General features: G+C 39.6%; 1 protein-coding gene across 2 annotated transcripts in view; it reads left to right on the forward strand.

Moving 5' to 3' along the window:
• ascc3 (activating signal cointegrator 1 complex subunit 3) overlaps window positions 1–25,648 on the forward strand; it is a 339,566-nt gene that overhangs the window by 84,941 nt on the left and 228,977 nt on the right. For both annotated transcript variants that reach the window (XM_007899134.2, XM_007899135.2), the window contains exon 11: window positions 17,191–17,355. In XM_007899134.2, coding sequence (XP_007897325.1) covers window positions 17,191–17,355 — 165 coding nt within the window. The remainder of the gene's footprint in view (window positions 1–17,190; window positions 17,356–25,648) is intronic.

Below are 25,648 nucleotides of genomic sequence, written 5' to 3' on the forward strand. Positions count from 1 at the left end.
GCACTGACAGCATCATCATCCATGGATGCGCACTCCACCTTACTAAGCTGTCCCTCACCTCACTCGCCCCACCATTGGCGAGCAAGCCTTCTGCCACTCTGCCACCACCCTGTGGAACTCCATCCCGCAGTCCCTCCCCCTCGCTCCCTCCCATGCCTCCTTCAACAACAACAACAACAAGATAACATTTGTATAGCGCCTTTCACGTCGGGAGGATGTCCCAAGGCGCTGGACAGAGTACAGCGTTTTAGACCCTAGCTGGGGTTAGGCAGGGAAGGGAAAGGGGGTAACCGATGGCATGGTCGAAGAGGAAGGTCTTGAGGCGGGACTTGAAGGAGGTTAAGGAGGGGGCGAGGTGGAGTGATTGGGGGACGGAATTCCAGAGGTTGGGGGCAGAGTGGCTGAAGGCTCTCCCATCATTGGTGGGTCGGGTGGGTCGGCGGACATTGAGCAGGCCAGAGCCGGCTGAGCGGAGGGAGCGGGCGGGTTGGTGCGGGGTTAGGAGGTCGCAGAGGTAGGGTGGGGCGAGGCCATGGATGGCTTTGTAGGTGAGGACCAGGATCTTGAACTAGATTCTCTGAAGGATAGGGAGCCAATGGAGTCGGACGAAAATGGGGGAGATGGGGTCACGGAGTTTGGTGCAGGAGAGGAATGGGATGGAGAGTTCTGGATTATCTCCAGCCTATGGAGGGAGGAGTTGGGAAGGCCGAGAAGCAGGGCATTTGCATAGTCGAGCCTGGAGGTGATAAAGGCGTGAATGAGAGTTTTAGCGGCCTGAGCGGTGAGGTAGTGGTGGAGTCGGGTGATGTTACGGAGGTGAGGGAAGGCAGAGCTGGTCATGGCTTGGTTGTGGGGAAGAAAAGACAGTTGAGGGTCGAACAAGACACCTAACTGGCTTGTTGAGTTGTAGTGTGCAACCATGGAGGATGATGCTGCCAGAGCCTGAGGTGCTGAGGCGCTGGCGTGAACCAATCAAGAGGGCCTCCGTCTTGTTCACATTCAACTGTAGGAAATTTGCCCTCATCTAGGACTTGATGCCTGACAGGCAGTCTGTCAGGACAGCAGTAGTCATGGAGTTGAGGATAGAGCAGAAAGATAGAGTTGGGTTCATCCGCATTCATATGGAAGTTGACCCTATGTCTGCGGATGATGTCACCAAGGGGGAGCATGTCGATATTAAAGAGGAGAGGGCCAAGGACAGAGCCCTGGGGGACGCCAGACGTGACAGTGCGGGGGCTGGAGTAGAAACCGTTAGAGGCAACAAAGTGGAGACAGTGAGAGAGATAGGAATCGAACCAGGCAAGGACAGGTCCGCGAAGATTAAGTAAACAGAAGAGGCGGTGTATAAGGATGGAGTGGTCAACAGTGTCGAAGGCATCAGAGAGGTCGAGGAGGACAAGAAGGCAGAAGGAGCCCTGATCACAGATGTTTAGAATGTCATTAGTGACTTTGACCAGGGCTGTTTCCATGCTGTGGGCAGCACGGAAGCCGGATTGGAGGGGTTCAAAGAGGGAATGGCGAGAAAGAAAGGAGTGGAGTTGAGACACGACGACTCATTCCAGACCCTTGGAGAGGAATGGGAGGTTAGAGATGGGGCGGTAGCTGGAGAGGAGGGATGGGTCCAGGGAAGGTTTTTTCAAGTTGAGGGTGATGATGGCTGTTTTAGGGGGGTGGGAACTGAACTGGTGGACAAGGAGAGGTTGATGAGGTGGGGATGGGATCGAGGGAGCAGGTGGTGGGTTCAAGACCCATCTCAAGACCGACCTCTTTGACCGTGCTTTCGATCACCCTGCTTCACCCCCTGCCCTCCATCCTCCCAACCTCAACCTCCAGCTTGGATCCGAAACTCTGACTGTCCAGCGTCTTGGGACTTCCTCCCGACGTGAAAGTCGCTGTACAAATGTCATTTTGTTGTTGTTGTTGTAACTTGCCGCACCAGATAACTTGGGGTGATGAGTTATCCGATTTTATTTTTTGATTTTGTTCTCCATTTCCGAACGCAATGCTATCTTTTTAATGTTACTATTATCATAGCGTCACTGAAGAGCCTTCCTATTTTTAATTTGTTTTGTTGATAAAGTATTGCAGTTTCTATGAGTTGTACAGTTCTAGCGAGGTTCCATGTACTGTATATATTATGGGTAAATTGGTTCTGGAAACTATGTATTGGGGTGGTGAGATTCAATGTGTGTTTCTAACAGGGACTTCAACTGTACAAGATACATTCTCTGGTAAGGTTTCTAATGTTTTCTTCCCCCCTTCCCCCCACTGTCCTCTGGTAATTGAAAGCTTTCAGCCCTGACCTCGCTGTAATTCACTGTCTCATGCATTAAATTGCTTAATGATGAACAATAAAAGCTCATTTATAGTTTGAGTATTGTGCTTATTACAATCCAGGTGAAGTGCAAGGAGGCATTTCATATTAGATGTGGGAAGAATTAAAATGTTCAACAGTGAGACTCTTGAACCAACAAGTTGCCTGCACTGCCCAAGAGACCATACTTGTCAGTATTGATTAATAATACTATGGGCATCAATTGAAACTGACAGCGTGGCTGATAAGTGTTGGCCAGCATTCTTCGTTATTCTGTAATGCCTTTGCCATACCAAAACTACAGAACTAAAGACCTCATACCTAGATACTCGTTGTGAACCACTTTTAGCAGTAAGGGGGATTGATTTTGATTCTATAATAAATCATAATCGTTGTCAATCAATTTGAAACATATCAAAGTTTTTCTGTAAAGTGACTCTATTTCTAGATGAATTTAGCAGCTAATTTTGTGCCCATCAATGCCCCACAGGCAGTCATGAAGTGAATTACTTATTTTCTATTAGACGAATTGTTGGCCAGGATCCCAGGAGAAACTCCCTTCTCTTTTCAATTAGTAACATGGAATCCTTAACATTTACCTGAACAGGTATAATGGACCTCGGTTTAACATATCATCTGAAGAATGGCATCTCCAACGGTGTCAGGCTAAACAATAAGCTCAAAGTCCTAATGTGTGGCTTGAACCCAAAACCTTCTGACTTGGAGGTGAGAGTCCAAGAACTGAGTCAAGTTTATTCTACACTCCATTTATAAACTACTATAGGGAATTGTTTTGGAATTAAGTTGATTCTACTGCCTGCAGAAGAAATTTGGATATACTGGTTTTACATTTCTGAGAAGTTCATTGGACAGTCCTAAACTTAAAATATTACAGGCAGTTATCACCAACTCTTTAAGAACATTTCAAAATTGAGGGTTGTTTGGTGCTGGAGCTCTGTGCAAGTGCATAGCTGTCTTTAGTGCGAACAGTATACCATAAAAGGGCATGAAATGACAAGTAACATTTTGTTCAAATCTACATTTATTTGTTTTACTTAAACAGGGTTGTTTTTTTGTAAGTACAATGGGAAAAACTAGAACACTAATTTGTAAGCAATAAATGTCTTTCATGAGTGGGACAAACCTAATAATGCAGTGAATATCTATTTATACCATATTTAAAAAAAAGTCAGTCCATGTCTTAATACCCACTGGGCATGGTTTTAACAGCACTATTTTTAAACTACATGAGCATTTAAGAATAAGAATTAGAACTTTAGTGCTTACTAAAATAGCAAGCTGCATACATTTGTGCGATTCAGGTTGCTTTGACAGTCCCCCCATGGGTGCTAGCAAATGTGGATAACACTGGAATCAGTGAAAGAGATTTATCCAGGTACAGCTGAAGTTGGCAACGTGTAAAATAATGCAAAAGCCTTGAGCAATTCTGATGTTGATTTATTCTCTGACGTTCCTTCATGTTTCAGGAATGTATCCATTGGTAAATCTGCCACACTTAATGATCCACTTGTTTAAAACATTATTGATTTTGAACATTATTTTTCTAACCATTTCCACGAGAAGTGTTTTGCTTTTGCTTTCATAGCCTACAAAATATTTCGATTCTGCATTTGCACTCAATGACTTTTAGCTGTATGTTGATTGGTTTTGTAAACCCATTGAACAAATATTGTATCCAATAAATGCCTGACATACAACAATAATAACACCTTGCATTTATATAGCTCCCTTCACGTGGGGTAGCATCTTGGAGCACTATTAACACTACTAACAACATTGTTTTCTAACAAACTAGCTGGAGATTTAAGCCAGTACTGCTGATTCTTTCATGTACGTTTGGTGTTAGTAAATCTTTAAAGCTAATTTTAGATTTTTTTTAAATTAAGCTGCAAGGTATCAATGTTGAAGAATCGTTTGCTTGTAGTGTAAAATTTTACAGAACAAAACTGGCCATTTGGTGCATTAAAGTCCACTCTGGTTTTCACCCATAAGCCACCTTATCTGATCCCACTCCCCTTTTCAGTCCCCTTTCCCGACTTGCTCTTTCATTTTTTTGTGATTATTTTAAATTTGTGCCCTATCATTAGACATGCTGCCCACTGGAAATAATATATTACTATGATGATTCCACAAGAACTACAGGTTTGTCAATATTTTGTCCAAGTGATCATTTTTCAAGTTTAAGTCAAAATAATGACAGCAGACGATTTGACAGTTATGGGGTAGCAGAACGTTTAGCTGATACAATTCTGCCCTCATTTGAAAACCGTACTTGCACTTTCCATCAGAGGTCTTTGAATAGAGATCAGGAGGGAGAAATTCTGGGGGATCTGCTCTCCGCCAATCTTCGGCCTCCAAAAACATAAGGCTAGTTGCAGTGGTGTCACAAGCACTATGCTGGTCAGATAATTCAACATGAGCCAGGAATTGATTTGTGATGGATTATTTTTTATAGCCTAGCAATCTACTCAGTTGTAAGAAAACCACTTGAATCAAACGCATTGATTCCTTACCCAGCACTACCGTGGCAGCACAATCGACAAAAGAACTATAGTGTTTTAAACTAACACCACCACCTTCTCAGTGCAAGTAGGGTGGGCAATAAATGACTCAGCTGGGGTTGACCTGACCCCGAGTAAGCAACAGACCAGGATTTAAATCTTGGGTCTTCCCTCTCAAAAGGGCGTATAAAAACAGCATTTTGTACACTTGAATTTTTGGTATGGATTTCAAGTCCCAGTTTGACTTTTTTTATTGAAACTGATTTTTATTTCAGTTACAAGCTGGTGTTGACACAAAGGCTAACTTTGCCCTTTGGAGATGGGATTGTTATTTGGTGCCACTGTTAATTTTGTCATCCCCACAGGAATGCTAAATCTCGAATAGCGCTTAATAATAATTCAACTGTCACTACCAAAGTACAACGTTTACATGGGTTGGGAAAATTTAACCTGACAGCAGAAATATTTGCATTTAACCCATTTTTACTCAGGCATGCCTCTGTGTTACAGGAAAATTGAAATGTCTTGCATGAGTTCCAATTCATTAAACAAATGTGACACGTTGTTTTCAAACTGATGTGTTGTTGAGAGGAGTAAAGTGGTAAAATTCTGGCCGAAATGAAAATGCATCTTCCAGCTCTGATGGCTGAATGTATAATGACAAACTGCAAGTGCAATTGTTTTACTTTGGTCTTTGCTCCTATATGGCTTAGACAGAAAAGATTTAATTGTGTACTGTGGACTTCCTATATAAATAAGATGCCTTTTGCCTTAAAGTTAATTAGTAGACTTGTCAGTTCACAATTTAAAACCAATTATGTACTGCTCACCAGGGGGGGCTTTTCATCATTTTAATGACCTAGAAGAACAACAGTTTGCAAGGAAAACCTGCTTATAATGATTTATAAATTTTGTTTGCATCTCTGCATGTTATAATATAGAATAGCCATAGAAAAAAATGTTTATTTTCCTTCATGCGCTGGAGAAGTGTATTTTCTTAACTCTTCCCTCCCCCTCATGTTAAATAATAATAATAATAATCCTTGCATTTGATATAGCGCTTTTCACGTCGGGAGGACGTCCCAAAGCGCTTCACAGAACACACTGTAAAGTGAATTGACTGAATATTTGTGGGCGAACGCGGCAGCCAATTGCGCACAGCAATGTCCCACAAACAGTCGTAGATTGAAAATGACCAATTTATTATTGTTTTTGGTTTTGGAGGGATTATTATTAGGCTCTGTGTGGAGTAAGGAAACTTGCCCAAGGTTTCGCCCTGCATGGAATTGAACTCAGGTCTCTCACTTGCAAAGCGAGTGCTCTAACCACTGAGCTACAGGACTCCACGTTGTTTGGTTATTGCATTAAATGCTTCGTAAATGTTGTTAAAGTTCACCCATTGTCTTCTTAGTGTTTGGCTTTCAAACAAATGATGAGAAGAATATTTAGTTGTTTAAATAAGTCCAATTATTAAATTTTCTTTTAAATTTAATTTATAAATGACATAGTAGACCTCGTTAAAGATATTGGAGGTGTAATAAAATGTTCATTTTGAAATTGAATGCATACAATCTTGTATAGATGATTGATGTGTCATTGAGTACGTTAGGGTTAAAAAAGCATTAGTACTGCATTACTAGCACTGATAAGTGTCTATGTAAATTCCAGTTTCTACAGAGAATCTCCTGACTGTCATACCAACCCTCGAGACCCCAAATGCAAAAAGTGTAATATTTCTATGAAGAGCAACTAATGTACCATTAAGAATATAAGCCAGGTTGGGTATTTGAACAGCCGGGGGAATTATATCATCAACTGTAGGGATATTTGTTTTAGTTATTATTGGCACTTTTAGTTTGTGTAATTTTTCTGAAGAGGGTCTTATTTTCTTACATGTTCTACACAAAAAGCTCCCAGTTGTCTATCAGGATACCAGGATACTTCAGATTGAAAGCAGATTATAAACAGTGCAGTGTACAGTATAGATAACACCCAAAAACAACCATCAAATTGTAATCATCAAAATAACTAGAATGGTCTGGGCCCTTCAAACATTTGATTGATCAACACTGATGGCACATCACAGAATCTACACCATTTATTTCAATTCTCACATTTAGGATTGATCAGTTAAACCATAAGCAAATATAAGGTAACTAAACTTTGTAAAATAGTTCTTAATACAGCAAAGGCAGATTATTTGTTATACTATTATAATGAAGTTTATTTTCTAGAAAAAGTACTTGTTTTTTTAATAACAACTTTTATTTAATACTCTTAAACTATGAAAGAAACATAACTGATGTTAATTCTGACTCTTCTAGAAGCGTTGTAAATGTTATGAATACTAATGTTGCAAATATTTTGAGTTGGTTTATGTTTTTGTCATCTATTGGTGTTTACAATATGAATATAGTTAATTAGAAAAATAGTAATTTTATTGCAGACAAGGTTTTTTTCTGGTGATGGGGATAATGATTTTCAATAAAGAGTATGGAGTGAGGGGGTGATGCCTCAGTTTTTCCTTTTTCACTGAAGGTTATTGTTTCAACCGCCTGCTGTTTGCAATGTAATTCGAAATCCCACATTCGTAATTGTAAAGCTCCTCCTAAATCCTACGCGAGGGACCAAATATGAGCTCCAGACCTCTGGTTATCAAGGATGAAGCTAAAGTTGCTAGACATTGAACTGTTATCTGAGAGATGGAACCAATTGAGAATGATTGTGGGACTTCGTCTTCTGAGTTATGAGCAATGATGTAAAGTTGATGAACTGACCTCGTTTTCACCAGAGAAGAGTGGATTGAGGATGCCTGTAAAAATGTATGGTATTGTGTACAATATCTGATATGTGCAGTAAATCTGTAGATAAATTCTCTGCATTTGTGAATTTTAAAGACTAATGGAATAATTTTACTGCAATGCAAGATGCGTTTATTAGTAGTTTCCTATTTGCTCAGATGTGCCAGTTTTTGAGGCTTGGGACCAATGCTTTCCACTACCAGTGGTGCTGTCTGCAATACTGATGAGGCAGTTTCAGTGGTAGCTCATTCTCCCCTCTTATGTTTGCTCGAATTTTAGACCATTGCTTGATTTGGTTAATTGTAGTAATGTTAAAATGTTGATTTTCCCATCACAACGTCTGTGAAAGCAACAAGATTCATTCAGGCTCATCTATCCCAAAATGATTCAAATCTATTAATTCTAATTCTAGATGATTTCCATTCACAATGATAATTCAGGTGAGTGAATTGGACTTATTTAAACATACAATTTAACTTGATGCATGCATCAGGGACAAGGGAATAGAGGGGGATAGGGAGAGGAGATGAGGAGGGGTGAAGCTTATGTGGAGCATAAATAAAAAAATATGGACCAGTTAGGCCAAATGGTCTGATTCAGTGCTTTACAATCTATGCAAAAAAAAACTTTCCTACCTTGCAGTCTTCACCATTCTGATATGATTTTATTATTTATCCTCAAACCTCTATCCACTGTCAAGGGATAAACTTTCAACCAGCATATCCCAATCCTCTGCAACACACTTCCAAACCAATTTTGCCTTGTTCCTCTCTCCCTGCTCTCAAATATCTTCTGAAGACTTCAGTCATTAAATTCTTCTCATTTCTTGGTCTGTGTCACGTCACCTGTAAATATAACTGCACGTCAGTTAGGTGCTTTTGAAACGTTTTAAAAATTTAAATGGTGCTTTATAAATACTATATAAATGCACGCTTTGTACCTGTGTCCTGGTGTACATTCTGTGATGTGTCATGACTGTTGATCAATCAAATGCTTGAAGGCCCAGACCATTCCAGTTTCCAAAACTATATTTATTGGCCATGTTAAAAATATAATTAAAACTTTGATATTATTTCTTGCATTACTTTCTCATACTTTAGTTCCACTCAGATTTAATGACAAATTCTTCTTAAAGCATATTATAGAATCATACAAATGATTTCTTATTCATGAATAGCTTTAGGGGTTGCATATTAATACGTGGCATATCCTACCCCTTCACAAAAAAGGAATTTATTCATTTGATATGTTGTGATATTGTTGATATAAATGCCAAAACAACAACAACTTGCACTTATATAGTGTCCTCCATGCAGGGTAGCGTCTCAGAGCGCTTAACAGGGGCAGAGCCTGACTCCGAGCCGGGGGGTGGGTGGAGTTGGCCATAATCATGATCGAAGTGGAAGATTTTCAGGCAGTACTTGAAAAAGGGGACAGAAGGGGCAAGGCAGAGGAATTGAGGGAGAGTGTTCCAGAGTTTTGAGGCGTAGTGGTTGAAAGTGCGACCTCTAATGGTGGGGCAGAAGGTGCGAGGGACAAGCAGGAGGCCATTGTCAATCGAATGGAGCTGCATTTGGGTTAACATATGGTCAGAGGCGGGCAATCTGGCGGAGGAGGAAGAAGGCGATCCTGGTCAGGGACCAGATGTGGGGGAGGAAAGACAGCTGTGGGTCAAACCGGACCCCTAGATTTTCAGTGTGTCTGAGTGGTCTGAGGTCAACAAGAGGTCTGAATAAAAGTGTTGAGTATAAGATAGGTTTAGGAAGTCTGCTCATGTGTACTTTACCCATGTTTCTTATGACCCAATATTGTGCTCAGTTCGGGTGCCAACCTGTGATCGGGTTCTTCAAAAGCTTGTAATAGTTATAATAATAATAATCCTTGCATTTGATATAAAGCTTTTCACGTCTTCTAGATATCTCAAAGCACTTCACAGAATATACTGTAAAGTGAATTGACTATATTTGTGGGCAGCCAATTGTGCACAGCAGTGTCCCACAAACAATCGTGGATTGAAAATGACCAATTTATTATTGTTTTGTTTCGGAGTTAAAATGTTTTGATAGAAGGTACTATTTAGGACAAAAATCCTGCAAATATAATGTACTTTTTGGAGAAAAACAATTGTGTTATTACTCTGTAAGGTTCATCTTATGACCCAACATTGTGCTCAGTTCGGGTGCCAACCTGTGATCGGGTTCTTCAAAAAAACCACAAATATACAGTCAATTCACTTTACAGTGTGTTCTGTGAAGCGCTTTGGGACGTCCTCCCGACGTGAAAAGCCTTATATCAAATGCAAGGATTATTATTATTATCCCAAACTAATTGGATTAGCTGCCTTATTAATATGAATGTCAGCTCGTTCTGTATTCAAGCCTCAGTGATTTGTAATTGGAGATGAATAATAAACTCAAATCAGAAGTTAATAGTGATGACCACAGCAAATGAAACTTGGCTTGATGGAGACCATATGATTTATAAAATGTTCTTGTGTCATGGCCACCAGTATTAATATAGATGACTATTAAAAATGTTTTTGTGGAATGTTTCACAGCACGGACTAGTTGAGCTGAATGGCCTGTTTCAGTGCTGTATGATACTGTAATTACCAACTCATTTAATTGTAATGTTTTAAAAGGGAACTGCTTATCGGACTTGCTCTCTTCAAACAGTGGAATGTTACACAGTGAAGTGGAATTGAGTGCTTCAAGTCTGAGCCAGTAAGGAAGATGTCTTGTTATTTTACTAATCCAGACTAAATGTAAATCAAACGTCTGATTCAACGGGTCAATTTGCCAAAAAAAAAGTTTTACATATCTGATTCAAATAATGTTATTCATTGGAAAAGTTTTTATTTAGTGGGTGCAATTTTGAATTCAACAACAACAACAACAACAAATTACATTTGTATAGTGCCTTTAATATTGGGAGAACATCCCAAAGTCCCAAATTCACATGATATTTAGTAGTAATATTTTGCCGGTTTTCTCCGGAACCTTATCCAAGTGGACACTTCACGTCTGCGCAAGTAAATATTGGTAGGCAATTCAACTGTGAATGGGGGAATTCACAGTCAATCTTGTTCCCATCCAATATCTGCACATGTGCACTTCCAAAAGAGATTATTAGTTACTAAGCTGAGGCTCATAGTTGATTTTCTTCTCCCTAACCTTTGAAGCCAACAGTAATAAATTCAACACAGACCAGAGAAAGAACATGCCACGTCTGGGTCTATTTGGGGTGTTGTTGGAATGGGTATGCCTTTCAACTACTAGGCCATTGAGGGAAGCTCTGAAATAATTCATATGTTCCTGTTTACACTTTGGCCCAACTGGTCTATGCTTGTGTTGATGCTCCACATGAGCTAAGTGGAGCTTTTTATGCTTAGTATAATTTTTAAAAATATATAATTAATCTTGATGACATTAAAATTGAGGACTGACTTTTCCAAAATTGATCCCATAGCTTTGAACAGTTAAGGCCAGCTCTAAGTTACAATTGTTAGTATCACAAAATGTGTTCCTATCCTTATTATTGTTCTTGCAGTGGAGCTTCCTTCTATACTGATGAACTAAATGTGCTATGAAAAGATTATAAAATGCTGCAAGCTTTCTACTTTAGATTGTTCGTACCTGTATATACATTTGTGTTTTAAAGAGTGGCTGCGCAATATTATAATGTGTAGGCTTTAGCAGATTCTGTATTAAATTAAAATTTGGAAATTTCAATTTGTTTTTAAGATAACTGGTTTAGATGTTTTTTGCGGACCCTGTTCAGGACATCCAATCTGTTTTAGTCCCTCCTTTCACAATGTGCCTTTACCATAGTTGTGTGACTTTTAGTAATCCACAATATTATTGATGGTTGTTTATTTTAATAAGTTTATTCAAATTTTATCCAGAGTGGCACAGTCCTATTTATAATTCTGATTTTAATCTGAATGTTTTTCCTGGTGTGTTTTTTGATAAATTATGGAAAGCCATAGCAATTAAGGTTTATGGAGTGAAAATCAGATTAGAATAGAATTGGAAGAGAATTAGCAGTGATGTTGAAGATCTTAGGGTAGCCAGATGAGACCTCATTAACCTCTCTGTTTGGTGAAGTTTGATTATTTTAATAAAAGGTCCATTTTCAGAGTTGAATATTCAGTGCATACTGCTAGTTAGTGGACTGAAGGATTACAGTAGTGCACCATTTAGCCCTTTGCACTGGATGCTCAATTCAACTCTACGAAGGCAAAAAATAATTCAAAAATAAGTTTAAGGAAACCATGAGAAAGAGGTTAATGAGGTATCGCCTGACTGCCGCAAGACTCTGCAAATTCAATACCGATTCTATTTTAATTCGATTTTGACTGCACAAACGTTAATTACTGTGTGCTTTCCATATGTGTTAAAGCAAACAGAAAAAAATCAAATGTGATTTATTCATTTTCTAAACAATTATAAATGATATAAATTACAGCGCAGACTGCAATGCGTGTATCAGCTCTTCGACTAGAGCAAACTACAGTATTCCCAATTCCCTGTCCCTTCCACATGTCTTTTTATATTGTTTCTCCTTAAATTCTCTTTTAATTGTTTTTATGACCTCTGCTTCATTAGCTAGTTGTGGTAAAATATGTTCTAATAAACCTTTGTGTGAAAATGTTTGGAAAAATATTTAAGAAAGTACAGAATAGTTGATCTTGGTCACATACAGTAAGGTAATATCTCCCTTAACATTTATCCTTCTCTGCTGTGATTTGATCTGAAAATCTGAATCACCACTTCTATTTATGGTACCATCAGCTATTAGTGTCCATCTTACAACTGTACTGCACATGTATTCACAAACGATTTGAAAATGTAACCTGTACTTTTGATCAGCAGTCGGTTCAGAGAATTTGATCTGTTTGGAAGACTGTCATGAAAGAGTCCTGTCCAATATTATTGGTATAATATCCTGTGCAACAAAAAGTGGCTGTGTGAACCTCAAATTAATATCAACAACAACAAAAAATTGCATTTATATAACACCTTTCATGTTAGGAGAACATCCCAAAGTCCTGGACAGTCGAGGGTTTGCACCAAAGTTGGGAATTGGATTTCAGTGTCGAGGATCCTTATATTTGTTTCCCAAGTGAGAGTGGGAAGGGCTTTGGGAGTGGGTAGATGACTGAAGACACGGTCAAAAAAGGACTTGAGACAGACGTTGAAGGAGGCAAGGGGTGACACAAAGGGACTCTGAAATTCCAGAGCATGGGGACAGAAAGGCTGAAGGCCTGATTGCTGATGGTGGGGTGGGCAATGTGGGGCCATGAAGCAGGCCAGTGTCTGCTGAGCGGAGGGAAAAGGGCGGGTTGGTTGGTACATTTTTAGCTGCCGTATCCATCCCATATGGCAGCAGACTTTGATGACTTTAAATATAAGTAGCTGATAGAATTATCGGCTGCTTCAAAAACAGTTATTACATGTCCATTTTGCCACTCAACATTACACAATTCAGATTATTGTGGGAAGTGAAACATTTTCTATATTCCACTCTGAGGTGTGAGTTACTTGCTGTATACTATTAAATTTTGTTAATTTGAGTAGGAAATGTTTACTTGGTAATACAAACTATTGCTGGTGCAGCACACAGGTCCCAAGTAGATTTTCCGATTTCTACTGAGCTTGTCCTAAATACTCCACTGCCTAATGGGCATCTCATTTACTATCCTCCTTAATTGTGCTTAGGTGGAAGCATATTCCTGAGATACACGGAGCCAACCAAGCATGCTCAGTTAATTAATGAGATTGGTCTGAATCCAGTATTGGATCCATATATTTGTTTCCCAAGTGAGAGTAGCAGGAAGAGAGCTTGTTTTTTCTTTTTCTTCACTGGATAACTAAAATAGCCTTAATTTAACACTAACAATGAAAGAGAAATGTTGATAGGATCTTGATGCTTGATAAATGCCACAATAAGTGACAAACCTGATCTCTGGACAATTTCACCATGATTGTGGCTGGCTTTTTAGATTTGCTTAGCTGAAACTGAATGCATGCAATTGTTTCTTTATTTGTAAGCAAGTGTAATAATAGATTTTGCACACTGCACTGCTATTAGTGAAAATAGCAAATAAGAATATGTGTTGAATGAATTCAGAATTGATCAGCCAACCTATATACATTACTTCCATAACAGATTTACAAAAAAAAGCTTTGTGAGCTAAAATAGCTTTTAGCCACATATAGCAGTAGAACCATCTATATGCAGGAACCTGCATTTATATTTCCCACTTCAAATTCCTCTTGCTGGGTGCTAGGAGAGATGTGCACCTATACGTAATCTTGTGTTTAGAACTCCCATTAAACAGTATTAGCAATATAAATGCAATTTATTTTCTTGTTGTTTGCCTTTAATGTTGCTAACAGTATTTTTCTGTAATTTGATTGAAAATAGTTCCTTGAAAGTTCTTTGATTGTTATTGGGCTTGTATTGGGTTAATTTTGAATGGAATCCCACAAAACGCAACTTGCATTTATATAGCACCTTTCACGTGGAGTAGCATCTCCAAGCATTGTACAATAGTTTGTATGAATGTAGTTTGACACTGAGGTAAGGAGAAATAGGAGGTGACTATACAACAACCACACAACAACCACCGAGGAATGCACAGAAGTCCTTAGCCAGCTGAGCAAAAAGGGTCAGTAAAGGAGTGGATTACGAGGAGGTTGGAGAGGTAGGGAGATGCCTGTTATGATGTGATTTGTAGGTGAGTGTGAGGATCTCAAAATCGATCACTGTCACCCCACTAATACAATACATCCTGTGAAGTGCTGTGAGATGTCCTCCTGATGTGAATAGCATTATAATAATAATAATAATAATAATCCTTGCATTTGATATAGCGCTTTTCACGTCGGGAGGACGTCCCAAAGCGCTTCACAGAACATACTGTAAAGTGAATTGACTATATTTGTGGGCAAACGCGGCAGCCAATTGCGCACAGCAGTGTTCCACAAACAGTCGTAGATTGAAAATGACCAATTTAATATTGTTTTTGGTTCTGGAGGGATTATTATTAGGCTCTGTGTGGAGTAAGGAAACTTGCCCAAGGTTTCGCCCTCTGCCTGGAATTGAACTCAGGTCTCTCGCTTGCAAAGCGAGTGCTCTAACCACTGAGCTACAGGACTCCATAGTTGATAGATATGTTTTGTGGCACTGATCTAATGTTGGGCAACCATTGTGTCGTGCCATTGAGTGGTGAATGAAACTTCATAAAACTGTACTATTCTTTACCTTAGATGAAACAACTTATGAAAAAAATGGTGTCAAATGTAAGAGTTATTTTAAGAAGCATCCCTTCGCTCCACCTGAATTTACATTGCAAATTAATTTCCTGTTAAAATCAGCTCCACAAGGTGGACTTAAGGGTGTGCTACTTAAACCTGATGTTTGCAAATTATGTGAAAAGCATCCATTAGTTTTACATTTACATGTAAATTACATAATATTTGGGGTTTAAAATAATGTACAATGTTATTATATGCAAAGTATTACCAATGAGGTATTTACGCAGGATTACATTAGTGACCAGGACATCAGCTGGCACCCTTTTATACCCTTGAGCTTTCTGAAATGACGTCAAATCCCAATTATAATATCCTAAATACAGCCCTGGTTGGGCTTAACTGATTCAGTACATCCCAGTATTCAAACCAAATCAGCATTATCTGGTCTGTATGGCATAGTGCTTTAATTTGTTGACATATTTACCCATAAAAAATGACTTTCTATTAGTTTAATGAGATTTCTAACACTTGTACCTTAATGATCACTTTTACTCTAGCCAGCCTAAGTTTTTTTCTGATGCTTCTCTATCACTGGATGAAGTTTCTCAGTTTTTCACAGTTTGAAAAATAGAATCATAGACAGCCAAATAATACTTTGTGTTGCGTGGCAATGCAGAACACATTTGGAGAGTTGGCTTTTGGAGCAGTTTATCACAGATTTGTTAGTTACCACTGTATTTTGCGCAATTCTCTGATGGATTTTTAAAAAAAAATCCTCTAGACGTTTGAGCTGGATTGCAGCAATTTGTAGGTAATTTTCATGCAAGTCTAGAAGAATAAGAGACCGAATACGGTAGAACCTTTAAAGGTACAGATTAGATAGCCAGTGATTAAACTATTAAACTCTTCTAACAACGTAATGAATGTACTGAGAAGTTATTGAGCCTGTATATTGGGATTTGGAAGAAGACAGAGAGAAAATGTTGAAATTTAGCATTTAATAATTCTTCTAATTGATGAGAAAAGGAAATCTGCGGAACCAACTTTGTCAAGTAGGATTAATTGAACATCTTAGAAAGAAGTAGAATTCGTATTAAGTGTTCCAAGACTAAACTGAAACAAAATTGCTTCAGCTAACGATAAACCACAATTTCTGCGCCTTGTGTTTTGCACCAAGAAATCCCATTTCCATACCACCTTTTTGTACAAAGACATCATGTAATGTAGATTTTGCTTTTGGAATGTTGGAAAGTTGACACCAAATTATTATTATTATAATTCAATTCTAGTTTTACACCTTTATTGAATTTGTCAAGTAGTTAAGGACATGCAGTGTACTTTGACAGTAAAATCAGATCACTCATTTTTAATTAAAAACTTCCTTCCCAAATCAAATTGGCCATTGTTGCAGGGTTAGTATCTATTGTCAAAGACATTTTGACTGTCTTTCATGACAAAGATTTATCTCGCCATTCAACTTAGTTTTCATAACTTAGTCTCCTCCCTCTCTCTCTTTTCTCCTCATCTCGTGGAGTCCTGTAGCTCAGTGGCTGGAGCACTCATCTCACAAGTGATAGACCTAGGTTCGATTCCCAGGCAGGGTGAAATGTTGGGCAAGTTTCCTTTCTCCACACACCTCTGTTTACCTAGCAGTAAGTAGGAACCTGGCTGTTAGTCTATTGGCGGGTCGCTTTTCTGGGGGTAATAATTCCTTCAAAACAATAATAATAATAATTTGATCACTCAATCCATGACGGTTTGTGGCGCAATTAGCTGCCACATTTCACCCACATAATATAGTCAATTCACTTTACAGTACATTCTGTGAAGTGTTTTGAAACATCTCATAGATGTGATAAGGCGCTTTATCAAATGCAAGGATTATTTTTATTATGAAATCCAATCTTTAATGAAAAATAATAATGCTTGCATTTGATATAGCACTGCTGTGCGCAGTGAAACTGAACAGTGAACTGAGTAGAAACTGAATGGGAAAAATCCCTATCCCCAGTGACTGGTCTGCTCCTCCCAAGTCCTAGCAACAAAGCGGGCAGGTGGGTTTGTTATCAGCAGTACCTTGGAATATTGCATGCATACCTGTCAGGAACCTGAGAGGTGAGACTGCCACAGAGAGTTGACTTGATTCCAATTTTCCATTTCCTGGGATGTCACCTGGGAGCCAGCTCAGCTCCAAAGAATCCCTGCTTACCTTCCACAGGATTCTTTTTTTGCACTATACTGCTTTAGAAGTGATTCATTGAGTAATGTTGAATGTGTTTTCTCCATTTCAGATGCTTGTGACAACACCTGAGAAGTGGGACGTGGTAACACGCAAAAGTGTTGGTGATGTTGCCTTGTCGCAGATTGTCAGGCTACTGATTCTTGATGAGGTCCATCTGCTCCATGAAGACAGAGGGCCAGTTCTTGAAAGCTTGGTGGCTCGAACACTTCGACAGGTAAAGAAATGTTGCATAATTTTAAATCTGGCATTGTCATTGTAAGGTAGTTATGCTCAGGTTTAATGTGACTGTCCTTAAAATTGTAATACATTAAAACCATAAGAAATCATGGTCCTTGGAAGCAATGGATCAAAAAGAAGGATTTTATTGAATACAGTAATGTTTATATATGTATGAGTCAACTTGTGTTTATGAAATATTGTATTACCCAGGATGAATGCTTGAAGGATTACATCTAAATATATCTTGTAGTGTAACTTAAAAATAACATTTTGATTTTGTTTGAGATTGGATATTTATAATGAAAACCATTATGTGCCCCATTATTTAAGCATCTCTATTACTTAATGAATGTTTGTTTTAGACACTATGTATGTCTACGACATCAAACTGTGAAGGTTTTCAATGAATGTTTGTTGAGATCTGTTGAAGAACCACCTGTGCATTTGGAAAACTAGGTGGCAGAATAGAGCTGCAATCTGATTCTACTTTGGACAGATGGGATAAAACTTTCTCTGAAGCTGTTTTATTCCCTCTGGTAATGATTACATATAATCAGATGTATATTTTCAAATAAGATTCTCAGTGGATATAAATCAATAATGACCATACAAAACACAGCTTGAACATCACTTCTGGAGATTTAAACTCAGCTAACTTGATAATGTAACCCAGCATTCTATTGTCTTAGTTATTGCTGTATCTACCGTTTCTTCCTGAGTTAGATTGATTTAATTGCTAATATCTGCAAACTGAGACATTTTGCTTATTAATGCTAGTCTCAAAATCGTTTCTGGAGGATGTGAATGGCAAAGGTCCCAGGACTGGTCCCAGGAGTGCTTTCCAAGTTACAGCTGTCCAATTAGAATTACCCACCTTGATCGCTACACTTTTTCTATTATTTAACTGATGATCTAATTTTCTGCTGTCTTCCATATCCCAAATGTTTTTTTCTTTGCCACACTGTCTTATGTCCGGATATCTGACATTCACAAAGATTTGCATCCTCAGAGAATTATAATAAACTTGCTAAGCATGATCTGCCTCCATAAGTCTTAAGTTGGTATGATTTGTTATTCATGTTAGACTGTTGAATTGCATCATTTATCATTGATTCCATATTTTTCCAACTATTAATGCAAATTTGACAGGTCCACAAATGTCAGGATCACCTTTCGATTTTTTAAAATGAAAATTGAACATTTTTAATGTTTTCTGCTATTACTCCTATATTTAGCGGTCTATGAAAAAATCAGGAAGAGCATACTATTTCTATTTTAATTACTGGAAATGTTCCTCAGTACATGGCTTCGGTATCTGAGGGTGGACGTTTCTGTGGGCATTAGGAGTGCCAATTGATGATGTTAAATGGGATTTCTCCTTTATAATCATCCACAGTTGCTGTCACTATTTGCAATGCCGACAAGGAATTTCATCCTTTCTGAATATTTATACATATTTCTGATGACCAATTAATTGTCAGCCTATAATTCCTTAATGTTGTCATACCTTACATTTTGCAATGGTGAGATCAACAACAGCACCAAAGAAGAAAGACCAAGTAAGGCTGTGTTGATTGACTTGAATGTTCCACCTTTTTCCTGCTACCTGAAAATGTTTCGTTTTGTGTAATATTCATTTGGTATTTTGAAGATATTTTCAAAACACTCTCTTCAACATTTTCATCACAATCCGATAATATAATACATTCAAACATTGGAAAAAACATGTAGCTATTTGCCCATTCCTTTGGGAATAATTATTGCTTATGCTGTCTTGCTTGTAAAAATCTGTTTCTGCTTCTTGACCTGACTCTCCGAGATTACCTTCAAAGACCAGTTGTTATATGGAGGAAAATATTGATTGGAATACTGCTTCTCATTAGCTCTCTGATATTGCCCTATTTGGCATCTGTTGGCCTCGGGATAATCTCCGCAAGGGAGCAGTACTGTGCTTTTTCATGCTCTTTGAATTCTGAGATACAAATTCAGAACCCTGATGTATTCTCCCTTTCCTTCAGCCAATACTGCTATGGTCAATTATATTGTCCCATTGGTGTCCCAGTTGGGATCATTTAACTACACTAAGACCTGGGGATATTGAGTTTTATTTCATTGAATGTTATACAATATATCACTAAAACTGTCTGTTTTATGTTTCTTATGAAAGATATTCTTCACCAAACTTGTTGAAATATGAAATTCATATTGGGAAGTAAAACTATATAACTCAGCAGTGGGATAAGCTTCAAATTTCATTCTGGTGTGAGAGTAATCTGGTATTTTTGTCTGGATCACATAACATTTTTAGTTTGAATATTTTTTCACTGAATGAAAAAACGAAAAGCTATTATGAACAGTTACAATGAATGGCAAATAGTTCTGATGTTCATTATCAATGCAGTTCCAAATACTAGATGTTATCAAATTGATCAATTAATTTCAAGGGGGCATTTATAACTCCCTTTTAGCTGTGTTGCTCATCATTTCCACAGTCTTCCTCACTTGAGGAGATGTCTATCAATATCCCCCTAGTGTACGTGAATCTTTTATGCAGTGTTGTTACTGAGTAGTTGCATTGGCAGTTGTATGCTATTGTTGAAATATTTTATACATTGATAGACTGATGTTCAATACAAAATACAAAAATGCATTTATAAAGTGCCTTGCAAGGCGTCCCAAGGCGTTAATCAGTCAGGGATTAGGACCCAGGGGGTTTGGGAGTTGGGATCAGGGAGGGTGGAGAGCAGAGAGGTTAGGAGAGTGGCCAAAGGCTCTGTCGAAGAGGAGGGTCTTGAGTGCCTTGAAGGAGGCAAGCTGGGGAGCGAGGTGAAGGGAATTTGGAATGGGGGCAGAGAGGCTGAAGGCCTAACCACCAATGGTGGGGAAGGCCAGGTGAGGGACATGGAGCAGAGTGAGTGGACAGGTTGATAAGGAGTTAGTGGGTTGGAGAGGTAGAAGGGGGCAAGGCCATAGAGGGCCTTGAAGGTGAGGACGAGAATTTTGAACTCGATCCTCTTGAGGGAAGGTGAGCCAGTGTAGCCGGGAGAGGGTGGGTGTGATGGGGTTACAGAGCCTGATGCAGGAGAGGACATGAGCTGCAGAGTTCTGGATGATCTGCAGCTTGTGGAGGGTAGAGTTGGGAAGGCCGACAAGCTGGGCGTTGGCAGAGTTGAGCCTGGGTGTAATGAAGGCATGGATGAGGGTTTTGGCGGCCTGGGGGATAGAGATGGGCTTGAGGGAGAAGGCGGTGTGATTCATGCGGGTTACAGTGGTAAGAGAGGAGAGGGAGATGGGTTCGAAGGTTGACGGGAGGGGTGGGTAGGGACCAGAGTGTAAGGGAGAGTTGGGGAGGGGTTGGCAGTTGGGAGGGCGGCGGTTGCTGAACGGATCCCCTTGATTTGGGTCTCGAGGAAATCTAGCATCTCCTTGTAGTTGGAAATGATGATGGGCGAGGTATGAGAGGGTGGATGGAGGAGAGCGTTGGTAGTGGAGAAGAGAAGCTTGGGGTTGTCCTTGGTCTCCAAGATTATCTTGGTATAGAAGGACGATTTAGCGGAGACAAGGGCGGAGCAGTAAGTTTCTATGTGGTCCAGCCAGATCTACTGGTGGACAGTTAAATCAAATTCGGGCCAGGTGCATTCAGTAGCACGCAGATGACCCTTGAGGGAGTGGAGGTGGCTGATGTACCAGGGTGAGTTGAATGAGTAGGAGATGGTTCGAGAGGTGAGGGGGGCAAGGGCATTGAGAATGGTAGAGAGGGAGTTGTGGAGGAGAGTGACGAGAAGGATAAGTGGGTGGAGGAGGTAGGCCAGAGGGACAGCAGTTCATACGACTCCAGGGCAGCGGAAAGGGAATGCGGGGAGATTCTTTTCCAGGGGCGGTAGGGCATAGAGGTGGGGTGGGTTGTAGTGGGGAGAGGGATTAAGGAGTTGAGGGAGATGAAGTGGTGATCTGTGATGGCTTTATCGATGATTGTGAGGTCTGAGACACTGAACCCGGGGTATTAACCAAGTCAAGTGGGTCAGCGATGATGTTGTTGATGACGAGAGCCTCGTTAGAAAGGGAGCAGACATTTTGTAGTCCAATGCGGAAGGGACAGTTGGCAGAGGAATGTGTGAGATCGGAGGGGGTGGTGGAAGCATTGGCAGGGAGGGTGGGAATGTGGATGAGGGAGCAGAGGTTGGCCACCAGGGTCTGGGTCTGGCGGGGCTTGCGGTGATAGTGAGAACAGTCAGTGTGGCTGCTGCTGGACAGCCAACGGCGAGTGCCACAGTGAGCCTGACGGATGATTCCCAGACTAGAGCAGAGGGAGGCATATATAAATGAATAATCCAGACGAATGACAGTAGTTAAGACTGATATGAGTTTAATTAACACTCATTATAAATAATCACTAATAAGTTGTGTACACAATAAGTCAGTGAGGGTGATTAAATAAATTTGACCTACATTCAGTTATAAGCTGTGATTCTGATGTGCGATGGTTTCGAGACAGTGTTGGCCAGCCAGAAGAAACGTTTTAATTTCCCTTGATGTCTGTAACTCTTTAATTTACCACATAGTAATCAAAATGGGACCTGAATGGATAACAAAACCCCTACTGGTCCCGGCTTGTAAAACATTTCTGTCCTAACATTCTTCATGCTGAATTTGGACATTTTTTTAATTCAGTTTTAATTTGGCAGCTGGTTTTCCACAGTTGTTAAAAAGAACCAGCTTCCAAAATTAAGATTGAATTTAAGAATTTTGTAGAATTTTGCAACAATAATTTTACATTAATACTTTCATGAAGAGAAGATATCTCAAAGTGATTCACAGCACTGACACGGCACAGTCTGAGCTGGGGGTGACCAAAAGCACCATTGAAAAGAACAACAAAAATTTTATATAGTGCCTTCATGTTTTGGCAATGAAAATATCATGTTTTTTCCATGATTGTGAAAATCTATGCAGTGGTAATCTTTGGCTTACGACCTATTGGAGCACTTAACAGTGACACTTGCTTGACACTGAGCTGAGAAGAGAGGGATGGGGACCATAGTCATGGTCAAAGAGGAAGGTCTTGAGATGCGATCTGAAGATAGGCAAGGAGGGGGCAAAGCTGAGGGAATGAGGCGGAGTTCCAGAGATTCTGAGCATTGTGGCTGAAAACTCGACTGCCAAGATGATGGAACGGAGAGGATGAGGGACCTGATAAAGGCAGGAGCCAGTTGAGTGAACAGGGCGGGTAGGGAAGTGCTAAGTTATGAATTGATTTGTAAATGTGAGGATCTTGAAATTGATTCATTCTGCAATAGGAAGCCACTGGAGCCTTGCAAGGACTGGGGTGATGGGTGTGCAGTGTCTTGTATGGATGAGAATATTGAAAACTTAAGATTATTCTTTTAAAGATGAAAATGTGGACATGTTCTTCTGAACAGTGTTCACACCATTTTGGCAATGAAAGTATCATGTTTTTTTCATGATTGTGAAAATCTATGCAGTGGTAATCTTTGGCTTACGTCCTAATTTTTGTGATTTTCTGTATAACTGAAAGATCTTACAACTGTGGCCATTGCTGTTCATTAAGTGGCTGATATGACATGTATGTGAGTTTCCCGAAGTTAGTTGCTCACTGATGTTTGCTCTCTTCCTTTGAAAAAGGGTTTGGCCTTCACAGGGATGGGATCAGGACACATAGTGATTATTGCCAGAAATGTATTGTTCATTTCATCGTGTTTATTTATGAGAGAGAAATAATTTCCCAGTGGATAACACTTCCTTTGTTTCTAACTTTTCCTTATTTCAGTTCATTATAATAATGTCCCTGGCAGTGCTTCCAATATTGTAATAACTGTGAACCACCTGACCTATCCTGAAATAAAACTGTAGTTCATCATGCATCATTATGCAGTTAACAGAATTCTTATCTACTATTCAGAATGTACTTGACATTTTGTAAAGACCACTGCAAAATGCACTCAGTTCTTGACCCTACTTCTCACCACAGCAATTGACAGACAGATAAATGGTTATCATATTAACCAAACCACTCACCTGAGATGCAGTGTTATAAATTCTCTTTCTCAGTCCTATTCTGCTTGATATATGCAGCATCAGCAGCATGAACACCTCCTAAGGGCCTTCTGCCCTCCCATCAGTGTTGTGGCTGGCTGCCTCCTGCTCCCACTGTGAGTTCCAGCTAGCTGCTTCCACTCAGTCCCTGTACTACTGCAATGCTGCCATCAGCATTCGTCTGCCGTTGTGTAAAAAAAAATCTAATTTGAGAGCTCATCCAGGCCGAGTGACCTTACTCTGCTCCCAGCCCCCTGTCCTGTCATGTCATGTGGCCAGTATTTAATTTTGGCTGCATTCAGCTCGGCTGGCAATGATGACATCTGAAAGAGTGGCAACCCTCACATACAATGGGGTGTGGGTGGGGGAAACTAACCACCTACCTACTCCTACTTAATATAATGATAATAAATCCTATCCTAACTTAGCCAAGCATTATTGCATCAAAGCACAAATTACTTTGTTATTTAAGTTTGGAGCTTAGTCTAACCCAAACCTGACTTCACTCATTCTATGAGGCCTGATATTCACCATTGAATCAGCTGAGTTGATTTGTAATTGCTGTGCTTTTCTCCTGTTCAATTTTCTTTTGGAGTAAAATGTAATGCATTGGCTCCTGGAAGATCAATGTTTCTGTGTTGCTTACATGCTTACGTTTACAGTAGCATAAATCTGAAGTGTTTGTTTCTAAGTTTTTATGTTTGAATTCCAGTTTTTCCAGTGAAACATTCCATACAAAACCATGAACTGCATCTTGCTTTCATAAACTGGAACTGCCCTTGTCGGTACAAGTGATCGCTTGCGAGTGATTTCTTCAAATATGTGAAGGAGTGCTGACTGAATTTAATTGCTTTCCCTGTTTACAGCAGAGCAGTATTTTCATTGCAGGTAGTTTTGCTACTTCAGAAATTTAGAGCACATGACCAACAGATCTGAAACAAGTTCTGGCAAATTCTATCACCTGGGCCTTCGACCCAGTCTTATCCCAAATGTTGCTGAAACCCTCATCCACATCTTTGTCACCTCCGGCCTTGATTTCTTAAATGCACTCCTTGCTTTGTAGATTCGCTATCTACAAAATACAGCTCATCCAAATCTCTGCCATCTGAATCATCATCCCCACCAGACTCCATATGCCCACAACCCCATCCTCGCCAGACTCCATTGGCTCCCAGTCTCAGAAAGAATAGATTTTAAATCCTCATTGTTCCATACAAATCTCTTCATGCCCTAGAACCTCTCTTGCTCTCTGACCTCCTCTTATCCAACTCCTCTGCCTGTCCCTCTCATTCAGCTAACACAGGCCTGATTTTTGACCCCTGACTTCTCCCTGTCACCATTGGTGGTTATGCTATCAGTTACTATGCCCCTAACCTCTGGAACTCCGTGCCTCAATCCCTCCACCTTGCTCTCTCTTTATCTTCAAATCCTATTTTAAGATAGGAGCATGCCCATGGTCACTTTCCCCTTCTCCCTTGCTCAGTGCCCAATCCCACCACTCGGCAGGCTTTGAGACACTATCCTGTGTGACGGGTGCCATATAAATGCAAGTTGTTGTTGAAAGGGTAAGATTTAACATATCTGAAGGCTGAAGCAGTTATGATTGTTGTCTTACCCTATTGTGTGATCTTAATTACAAAGAGTATCTTTAGCTGACATTGTACAACCTATTCATTCTTTTTATTTCAATCAATTTTATTTCACAATAGGCGAAGAGCCTTGTCGATATTTCGCCTTTTATGACTGATGCACCAAGCTGTAAAATTGACAATTAAAATGTCTTTTTAGTGAACACATAATGAATAAATGCTAAAGACCTATACAGTGTCACTTATATCCCTTGAGTAGATTGACCCATTAGCTCATAAGCAATGAATCACATATTCTATTTATATTGCACATCAGGCAAGTAATTAAAATGATAAAAATCTAAAGAATTATGTTTTTGTTTCTATGTGGGAAGCTTTGATTTTGATTATAGACTAGACCTAAGGAATCTTATTTTCTACAATGCTCCATTGTGATACTGGGCGCTCCCTTTATAAGTTGCCTCGATAAAGCACAACATTCTTATATTCTTATGCAGCAAGCAATTAGGAAGGCTAACGGTATGTTGGCATTTGTTACAAAAGGGTTAGAATATAAGAGTAGGGAAATCTTGCTGAAACTCTATAGGGCCCTGGTGAGACCGCAACTAGAGTATTGTGTGCAGTTTTGGTCTCCTTATTTAAGAA

This window comes from Callorhinchus milii, unplaced genomic scaffold (assembly GCF_018977255.1).
Source record: "Callorhinchus milii isolate IMCB2004 unplaced genomic scaffold, IMCB_Cmil_1.0 Scaffold3, whole genome shotgun sequence".
In the NCBI taxonomy this organism is placed as follows: Eukaryota; Metazoa; Chordata; class Chondrichthyes; order Chimaeriformes; family Callorhinchidae; genus Callorhinchus; species Callorhinchus milii.